This window comes from Apodemus sylvaticus, chromosome 4, assembly GCF_947179515.1.
Source record: "Apodemus sylvaticus chromosome 4, mApoSyl1.1, whole genome shotgun sequence".
Taxonomy (NCBI): Eukaryota; Metazoa; Chordata; class Mammalia; order Rodentia; family Muridae; genus Apodemus; species Apodemus sylvaticus.
The window spans coordinates 79,261,391-79,272,069 of NC_067475.1; the positions used below are offsets into that span (position 1 = coordinate 79,261,391).

The 10,679-nt window shown below is 46.8% G+C and overlaps 1 protein-coding gene across 1 annotated transcript; it reads left to right on the plus strand.

Annotated features, from left to right (window-relative positions):
• Window positions 1-914: 914 nt before the first annotated feature.
• Window positions 915-10,284, plus strand: Tsacc (TSSK6 activating cochaperone). The gene is made up of 3 exons (XM_052178679.1): window positions 915-951; window positions 7,080-7,199; window positions 10,055-10,284. Exons 1-3 carry the CDS (start codon window positions 915-917, stop codon window positions 10,282-10,284), a joined length of 387 nt encoding a protein of 128 aa, XP_052034639.1.
• The last annotated feature ends 395 nt before the right edge of the window (window positions 10,285-10,679 follow it).

The following is a 10,679-nucleotide window of genomic DNA, read 5'->3' on the forward strand; positions in this document are numbered from 1 at the left end:
CCTAATGTTTTACTTCTTAGAAAAATACTTTGAATCTAAGGCAATAATTAGTAAAGGAGGATCGCTTACATTCCCTCCCCCCCCCCCCCCCCCCGAATATCCTAAGTTGTGTTTCTTGCAGCGTTCTGAGCCTTTTCTCCCCACTGCACAGCCCGATCACTGGTTAGTGACAAAAGGAAGGAGCTAGAGTTTTTAAATTACCATATTATCTTTACCAGAGTTCCAAGGCTGGCCTGAATCTCGTTGTGTAGTCCAGGCTGGTCTCAAACTGGAGACAACCCTCTTGCCAGATAAACCAAACAAACAAAATAAGGCTAGTAATTAAACACTTAGAAGACTCGAAGAGTCAGTCATGACATGTTTGTGATCGATATAAAGTTTGTATTTGGTATGTTTTGTCTTTTTCAGTGAAAAGGCATTAACAAATAACTCTGACAAAGGGATTGGAGAAAAATGGACAATTTTAGAACAGTTGTTTACTTGGTGTGGTAGCACACTCCTGTAATGAACTCCAGAGGCTGAGTCAGGAGGATGGCTTCAGTTTCTGCTGACCACATAAGGGAGGCAGCCCGGAGGGAAAGTTCAGTGGGTTAGGGTTAAGGGAGGGTACATTGCTCTTGCAGGGAACTTCAGCTCCGTTCCATGAACTGATGTCTGGCAGCTCAAAGTCACCTCTTACTCGAGGCAGATCTACTCATACATGTACATATTCACATAATTAAAAATTAAGAATTTTAAATTTAAAAACAGACACCTCTATGAGACAGTGTACACTGTTACACTTCTGCCTCCCCAAATTAGAGCAGCTCCAGCCAATTCGGCTAAGGGCTTGGGGGAGTGCTTAGGAAAGAAAACACTTGTTTGACCATGTGATCCTTCATTCTTTCCCAGGCACCATACCTGTTGCTGTTGAGATGGAGCAGCACACTAGTAACCCTACTAAGGAAAAAGGTGTGTCACAGCCCCTGCATCCCTTTCCCGGAAGCCAGCCTTTCAGATTTACTCAGTGTTTGCAGAAATGACTGGCTTTGCCTGCCACTTGGTTACTTGGAAAATTCTTGTGGGATATCTTGGGTAAAGGAGACAGGTCTAACTGGCCATGGAACTCACTAGCCTCAAACGTGAGACAACCCTCTGGCCAGAGCAGCCACATCCCAAGGATTATAGGTATGACCTACTGCGTCCAGCTTTCTTCTCTTCTTTTTCCTTCTTTTTTTCCTTCTTTTTAAAAGAGTTGTTATATAGATCAACATGGCCTCAAACTCAAAATAGTCCTGCCCCAGCCTTCCCAGCTGCTGAATTGACTGACAGGCATGTACTACCTACCACACCTGGCTTTGATGAGTTATTTTTATAGTTCTTGTAAAGTGTCAGTAAGTAGAGCACAGCTTTGCTGTCTAGAGACCCGGGTTTATTTAATTCCAGCATTGCCATGTGCCAGTTGTGGAATCCTAACCAAATTTTATTAACATGGGATTCCTCAAGTGCAGTGCTGCTAATACTGGTCTACTACCTAAGACCATTGTAGAAGATATGTTAGGGCGCTGCGGAGCTGGCTCAGAGGTAAAGTCCTTGCTGTGCATACATGAGGACCTGAGTGTGGCGCCTCTAAGTCATATAAAAAGCCAGATGTGGTGACATATGTCCAGTACTTATGGAGACAGGGACATAGAGTAGACAGGTAGATCCCTGGAAGCTATTGGTGAGATAGTCTAGCTGAATTGATAAGTTCCAAGTTTGTCAAGAGATCCTTCATATCTCAAAAAATAAAGCAAGGCTGGGTGTGGTGAATTCCAGAATATCATGGGCTACATAGAAAACCCGGAACGAACCACTCACCAAATAAAACAAACAAAAATAAGTAAAAAAATAAAGTGGAGGGGGCAGGAGAGATGGTTAAGAGAACTGGCTACTCTTCCAGAGGACGCAGGTTCAATTCTCAGCGCCCCCACATGGCAGCTCACAACTGTCTGTAACTCCAGATTCAGAGGATCTGAATGCTGATACCCTCATCTGGCCTCCAAGAGTACCAAACACATGAAGTTAAATAAATGGAGAGCAGTTGAGGAAAATACCTGATGTAGATCACTCTGGCTTCCACATACATGCACATACACAGACACACAGAGAAGAAATATGTATGTGTGTATATGTACCTGTAGTACCAGCACTTATGAAGCAGAGATAAGAGGATAGTCATAGGTTCAAAGACAGCCTGGGATACCAAGTGAGGTCAGGCCAGCCAGGACTGCCTCTCTAGACCCTGGGTCAGAGAGACGGTTCCACAGCTCTTCCAGAGGACTGGGGTTCATTTCTCAGCACCCACATGGCGGCTCAGGTGGCCTGTAACTCCACTTCCAGGGGAATCCAGTGCTTTCTTGTGGCCTCTAAAGGCACCAGGTGTGATGGAGAACACATATATACATGCAGGCAAAACACTCAGAAATATAAAAATAAAGATTTTTTTTTTTGGTTTTTTTTCTTTTCAAGACAGGGTTTCTCTGTATAGCCCTGGCTGTCCTAGAACTCACTCTGTAGACCAGGCTGGCCTTGAACTCAGAAATCCACCTGCCTCTGCCTCCCAGAGTGCTGGGATTACAGGCGTGCGCCACCACCCGGCTAAAAATAAAGATTTGATTAAAAAAAAAAGAGCCCCAGGCAGTGATGCCTCACACCTTTAATCCCAGGACTTGGGAGACAGAGGTGAGTGTGAGGCCAGGCTCATCTACAGAGTAAGTTCTAGGACCACCAGGAGTACAACAGAGAAACCCTGTCTCGAAAAGCAAAAAGAGCAGCTGACAGAGATCAGAGAACTGACCTCCATTTTAGAAGCTCAGTGATGTATAGACAGTGCCCAGCCTCACATGCCCGTGAGAAATGGACGTTACAGGCCATGTCGTCTGCGATCTCTGCAATCTCTGAAAACAGACTACAGCAAGGCATCTTACTCGGCAGGTGTGTAATTCCAGCACTTTGGAAGTGGAGACAGGAAGGTCAAGGAGTACAAGGCCAGCCACATGAGACCCTGTCTCCAAGTAGGGGCGGGGAACTCCTGCAACACCTGTCTCGCCTCTGTCCCAGGCTTGTTTTATTTTATTCTTTTTAGATTTATTTATTATGCATACAGGACTCTGCATGCGTGTATGTCTGCAGGCCAGAAGGGGGCACCAGATCTCTCTCATTATAGATGGTTATGAGCCACTGCATGGTTGCTGGGAATTGAATTCTGGAAGAGCAATCAGTCCATTTAACCTCTGAGCCATCTCTCCCTGCACGCCCCCCCCCCCCCGCCTTGTTTTATAACAAAAGGTTCTTCTTTATCATTTGACCCTGTCTGAGGTAACTCCTTAGGATATTTTCCCCAGTTCCATTGTCACATAGGCACTTGGGTATCTTTTACCTGTAGAAATGAATTAATTCTTCTGTCCTTTCCCCGATTGGTGCTGGGGATCAAACCCAGGGTCTTACACAAGGCCTTAACAGAGTTAGATAAATGCTCTACCACAGAACTGCCCCTAGCCCCATCCTTACTTGGTCTTTGGGAATTGAACTCACATCCTCGGGCTTGGCTGCAGTTGCGTTTACCCTCTGAGCCGTCTTGCCAGTCCCTCTTGTTCCTTTCCAAAGAGGGTCTCATCCTGTATCATGGTTTTGCTGGCCCCTTTCTTGGCCATGCTGAGGTTCTGTCTCTTCCTCTTCCTTCCACAGCCTCATAGCCTTGAACTGACAATGTAGCCAAGGAGTCAAGGATCCCGGGACCCTCCTGCTTCCACCTCCCGCACACTGGGATTGCATGCATCTACCTCTTTACCTCTGTGTTCTGGGGATCAGACCCATGTCGGCGTGCATGGTGGGCAAATGGCCGGTGAGCTGCATCTGGCCCTTCCCTCCGGCTCTCTTGTCTCACGGTCCCGGCTTGCCGCTCATTGCTCTGCCGTCTGCGCCGTCACTTCTGTTCATCCTTCAGGTGCTAGAGCAGTTACTCTGCCAAACTCTCTCTCTTTCTCTCTCTCTCTCTCCTATAGGGAGCTGACATTTTTCTTTTTGGGGGGGGTTATAGGGGATGGTGACAGAGTGTACAAGACAGGATTTATCTCTGTAGCCCTGGCTGTCCTGGAATTCACTATGTAGACCAGGCTGGCCTTGAACTCAGGAAGATCTACCTGCCTCTGCCTCCCAAGTGCTGGGATTAAAGGCTTGCGCCACCACTGTCCAGCTTTTATTTTTGTAGCTTTCTAGTCCCTTTCTGAGGCTGGCTAGAAGCTTGACCTGCCACCCAAACTTAGACCACTTCTTGTTCTTGTCTCCCATTTGATTAGATGACACAGGCCCACCTCAAACTGTCTCGAGTGCAAATGGGAACTTCGGGGCTGTGCAGCTGGGTTCTGAGAACTCAAAGCACCTGGGTTGGGGCTGGGAATTCTGCCTGTTGGAGTCTGTCTGTCTGTCTATCCATCCTGCTCGTCCCCTGTGGCTAGTCTTGCTTGTACCCAGTTTTGTTTTTTAAGATTTATTTATTTATTACATGTAAGTACACTGTAGCTGTCTTCAGACACCCCAGAAGAGGGCATCAGATCTCATTACAGATGGTTGTGAGCCACCATGTGGCTGCTGGGATTTGAACTCAGGACCTTTGGAAGAACAGTCAGTGCTCTTAACCACAGAGCCATCTCTCCAGCAACCACTGAGCCATCTCTCCAGTTGTACCCAGTTTTTATGATATACTGGCCAAATTCAGTAGCTTCCATTGGGCCCAACTTTATGTTACCCCAGCACAGCCAACCAAAGAAAGTCAGTTTGTCTTTGTGGTTTTTGCCTTTGCTTGTTTATTGAGACAGTCTTGATATGCAGCCCAGGTTAGCCTGGAACTTGCAGGTGTTAGGATTATAGACGGGTATGCTACCGTGTTTAGCTAAGAAAGCTTTGACACACATTGTTGTGCATTTGCTGATCCTGCGACTTGACTGGCCCAACCTACTGTCCATGTGCGTCCCCAGCTGGCCAGCACAGTTGCAGAGAGGGCGAGATGTCAGGATTGGCCTGCGCTGGGACACGTGCCTCTTTGTAGTGCTAAGAAGCTTGAGTGCCGTCCGAGCCGTCCACCTGGGGTCTGGGGAAGGATCATCTCCCAGAGGACAGTCACTCAGTAGGAGGACAGACGGCTGGGATGGACTCACCACCTTCTCAAAACCCATTTTTCCTTCTGCTTTGACTGTTTGCCAAAAGTAACACAGTTACCAATTTTAGAATCTCTTCTAAGGCCAAGCGTGACTCATCCTTAGAATCTCAAAACTTGAGAGGAATTTGGATTGTCATAATTTCAAAGTTACCATGGGTTATACAGAAAGTACTAAGAAAAGAAAAGAAGAAAATAAAAAGAAAAGAAAAGAACAACCCCCCCCCAACCAAAATCTTTCCCATATGCAACTCATTGTATTTAATATACATAAAGAAAAGGACATTTTAATCCCCCCCACTTTTGAGACAGGGTCTCACTAGGTAGCCTTGGTTGGCCTGGCCTTTGCCATGTGGATCACCTGGAGCTGGAGTTATCCGTGGCTGGGAGCTGCCTGGGGTAGGTGGTGGGCACCAAACTCTGGTCCTCTGCAAGGGCAGCATGCTCTCTTAACTGGTGAGTCAGCATGACTCCAGCTCTTGAAATACAAAGTGTTAGCAACCAGTTCATATTTCATATTCCCCTTTAGTCAGGGTCTCCTGGTATGCCTCTGGCCAGCCTAGAACTCGCTATGCAGACCAGGCTGTGACATGAGCCAGTTCTTAGGGGTGAGAAAGGCTTGAGTGCTGTGGAGTGAGTGTCCACAGAGGTGCAAGAGCCTCTGCCTCCTGGGTGTTAGGAGTAGAGGCATGCCCTGGCATCCCAGCTCAATTCTACTTCCTGACCCTTAGAGGTGGAAGGTCGCAGTGTTAATAGAAAGCTTAGGAACCCTAGCTGTGGTTATAAAGAGAGGCAGGCATCTGTGGCCCAACCTCAGGCCAAGGCCGATGGGCTCCTCCCCTTTCTCTTTCTCTTCCTCCTCCTTTCCTGACTGGCAGTTTCTCAGGGCTCCTCAGCCTGCAGCCTGATTCTTGCCCTGTCGCCAGAGTTCCTGTCCTGTTGTCCTTTCTCCTACTCTGTTCCTGCCTTCCAGGGTTTCAGAGTCTGGTAAATGTTCCCACATGGTAGCATCTCCCCTAAACTCTGCTCATTTTAACCCCTTACCCCCTTTTACACTCTTTCACTTACCACACACTTGGCCTTAGCTGCGTGTGCTCGCCCATAACCCAGTAAAAACCTTACTTCATCCAGGTATTCCGACTGACCTGGTTCTTTTGGTTGTCCACAGAGAGTCTCATGAACCCCAGGCTGCTCTGGGGCTTGTTGTAGCATCTGAGTGCTGGGATACAGATGTTGCCATTGTACCTGAGGATAATGTTTCATCTGACCAAGGAGACTTCATTTGTCTCCCTAAATTGATAATGAGCAGTTAAGAAACTATGTTGCACGTGTCTCTCCTGTATTTCTCAGTGTCTAGTGCAGTAGTAAACATGCAGTACACATTAGGGAAGAATATTAGATTTTACTTCTGCCCCTCCTGGTTTCCTCTGACTCACATTGGTTTCTGTTTTCTGTAATTTTTTTTTTTTTTTTTTTTGGATTTAGTTTTTTTCGAGACAGGGTTTCTCTGTGTAGCCCTGGCTATCCTGGAACTCACTCTGTAGACCAGGCTGGCCTCGAACTCAGAGATCCGCCTGCCTCTGCCTCCCAGAGTGCTGGGATTAAAGGCATGCACCACCACCGCCCGGCTTCTGTATCTTTTCTATGTACATCTTCCTGACACATAGGACACTTGGGTGGGGTCCTGGCATCTGCTTTCATAGGCCAGTTGCAGTGATTTAATTTGAAAGACAGTCTTACTCCTGCAGTCCCACATTTGAGAGGTTGGTGCAAAAGGATCTTAGGGTCAAGGCCAGCCTGGGTTCTTGACTTACTATGAAAAGAGGAGAAAGATCAAGAGAAATAGGGAAGGCAGGCTAACCCTTGTGAGAATGAATTTTGATGTAGTCACCTGATTTTTCAGCCAAAGAGGAAGATAACGTTGTGTGTCTTTGTCGAGCAAAACCCTCCCCCAGTTACATTAATCTTCAAGCAAAGTCCCCGCCAGCTACTCTCTTGAACATCCAAACCAAGCTGCCTTCAGGTAAGACTGTGGGGAAGGCTTCCCAAGCAGACCCGGCCTCTTTTTTCAGGCTGGGAGTCTACTGAGCTGGTCCAGTGCTTGCCTGATGTGCACAAGGCCAGAGCCGCACAAACAGGATTCAGTAGCATACACTGGGATGTGGAGGCAGGAGGATCAGAAAGAGTTCAAGGTTATCCTCAACTATGTAGAGTGCTCAAGGCCAGCATGAGCTATATGAGACCCTGACTCCATTTTTTTTCTTATTTGGTTGTTGTTGTTTTGAGTTATTCTATAGCCTACAACTCTCTCAGGAACTCAGACTTGCCTTCTGACTCATCATTCTAAGCACAAGGATTACTGATGTACAGCGTCATGCCTGGCTCTATCAAATTTTCAAAGGTTTTGTTTGTTTGTTTGTTTTGTTTTGTTTTGTTTTTTTTTGTTTTTTGGATTTGGTTTTTTTGAGACAGGGTTTCTCTGTATAGTCCTGGCTGTCCTGGAACTCACTCTGTAGAGCAGACTGGCCTCAAACTCAGAAATCTGCCTACCTTTGCCTCTCAGAGTGCTGGGATTACAGGTGTGCACCACCATGCCGGCTAAATTTTCAAAGATTTGAGTAGATGTCTGTAAGTTCAAGCCCAGCCTGGTCTCCCTGAATCCCAGGCACCCAAAGATACATAGTGAGACCTTGTCTTAAAAGGAAAACAAGTGTTGGGTGGTGGTGGCACAGGCCGTTAGTCCCAGCATTTAGGAGGCAGAGGCAGATGAATTTCTGAGTCCAAGGCCAGCCTGGCCTACAAAGCAAGGTCCAGGATGGACAGGGCAAGACAGAGAAACCCTGTTTGGAAAACAAAAACAAACAACAAGAGAACATTTATTGCTCTGGCAGTGGACCTGGGTTAGGTTCCCAGCACCCACAGGTGGCTCACAATCATCAGTAACTCCAGTGCCAGGAGAGTCAAAGTCCTCTTCTGACCTTCTCGGCCATCAGACATGAACACGGTATACAGACAGACATACATGCAGGTAAAACACTCAAACACATAAAATGAAAAAAAAATCAGAAAACAAATAAAAACATGATCAACAACAAAACATTAAAAAAACATTCAAACAAACCTGGAGCCCAGTGTGCCACACATACACCTGTTAGGCTGGCACTTGGAAGGAGTAGCCCGAGGAGACTGTCCTCAGAGCTGGGGATGGAGAGCACACTCAGTGGGGAGAGCACTGGCTGCTTGAGAAGGCAGGAGTCCAATTCCTAGACCCTACGTGGCAGTCAACAACCATTTTGTAATTCCAGTTCCAGAGGATTTAACATCCTCTTTTGGCCTCCAGAGGTACCGTATGCACATAGTACACAGACATGTATGTAGGCAAAACATCAATAAGATAAATAAATAACTCTTTAAAAAGAAAACGCAGCTGGGTAGTGGTGGTGCACGCCTATAATCCCAGCACTTGGGAGACAGAGGCAGGTGGATTTCTGAGTTCGAGGCCAGCCTGGTCTACAGAGTGAGTTCCAGGACAGCCAAGGCTACACAGAGAAACCCTGTCTCGAAACCCCCCCCCCCAAAAAAATTTAGATTGGAGGCCAGCTTGAGCTATGTCACTACTTGAGACTGTCTCAACCCTCACTCCCAAAGCAGCTGGAGAGATGGCTCAGTGGTTAAGAGTGTTGGCTCTTCTTCCAGAGGACCTGGGTTCAATTCCCAGCACCCACATGGCAGCTCACAACTGTCTATAACTCTACTTCCAGGGGATCCAATATCCTCACACAGATGTACATGCAGGCAAAACACAATGCACATAAAATGAAAAAAGAAAAGAAATGAAAGAAAGTATTTTTAAAAAGGGATGCAGCCTGGAATAGCCAATCCCCAGGTTCTATTCTGTCTTCTTTTTAATAATAGCTTTAAATATATTTTTTATGTGTATGAGTGCTTTGCCCACACTACATGAGTGTTGTACACTGCTTGCATGTGATGTCTGTGGAGGCCAGAGGAAAACCTCAGGTCCTCTGTAAGTGGAGTTGCTGCAGGCAGCTGGGAGCCACCATCTGGGTTCTAGGAACTGAACCCTGGATATCTCTGCAAGAGCAGCAGTGCTTTTATCCACTGAATTTTTCCAGCCCCGAAGTTTATAATTGTTTTCTTTTTCTTTTTCCTTTTTTCCCCCATTTATTTATTTATATGAGTATAGTGTAACTGTCTTCAGACACAGCAGAAGAGGGCATCAGATCCCATTACATGGTGGTTGTGAGCCACCATGTGGTTGCTGGGATTTGAACTCAGGACCTCTGGAAGAGCAGTTGGTGCTCTTACCTGCTGAGCCGTCTCTCCAGCCCCCTTGTTTTCTTTTTAAGACTCAGTTTCACTGTGCAGCTCTGCCGGCCCAGGAACTTACTTCGTTATGTAGCTCAGGCTCGCCTTGAATTCACAGAGATCCACCTGCTTCTGTCTCCCGCTGCTGGGAGGCATGTGCCACCATGCCCACTCTTTAAAATGTGTTTTGAATACTTATGTACAGGGGCTTCTCTAGGTGTCAGAGATACTAAAGTAGATGAGACAAAAGTCCGTGCCTTCCTGCAGGATACACTCAGTCGAGCAGGGAACTTAGACATGAGCTTTGACTGAGTGTGCTGGATGACTGTAAATACTACAAGAGAAGCTTGACAGGGAGGGGCGAGTTGCAGAGACTGGTTTCAAATTAAGAGAGAATCGGGAGGCAAGCCTTTGAGAAGGTGAGTGCTGTGCACATGTGCATCTGGCTCAGGCTGTAGCTGGGAGACTAGTGCTCTGATGGAGTCCCTCTGAACTCGAACTCGCTGCCGCTGCGTTACAAAGCCTCTTTCCTTTGTCCCTTTGTACCTCCAGCGCTTCCTTCAGGAGCTGGTCAGAAGCCCAAGGAATGCCTAGGACTCCTCGATTGCATGTATGCCAACCTCCAGCTCCAAACCCAGCTTGCTCAACGACAGATGGCTATTTTGGAAAACTTGCAGGCATCCCTCTCACAGCTGGGTTCTGGGAGGGAGAGCAAGAACTGTTCTCTCCCAGGCTTATGTTGCAATCTGTTATTAAATCACCTGCCCCAATTCCATAAATGAGCTGTGGAACAAAGACGTGGAACTGAGTATGCTTTCTTTTCTCCCTTTCAAGAGCTGCTGGCGTTCTATTCTGTGTGTGTATGCTCAGGCACTGAACACAGTGGCCTCTGCGTGGTAAACCTAGGCCATGCCGCTGAGTAACACTCCTAGCCCCAAGCATGTACATTCTACACATGATTAGTTTACGCATTTCTAATAGGTGCCCACTGAGTGCACATCATTGCATAAGGCACTTAGGGATAAACACCATGTATATTACTGTTGCCAAGAGGAACAGAACCAATAGGTGTACATATGTATACATATAAATACACATACATATACATGTGTATGTATATAATTTATTAAGCCAGTTTACACTGAGATAGTGACATCAGCCACTTCACACCTGAGAG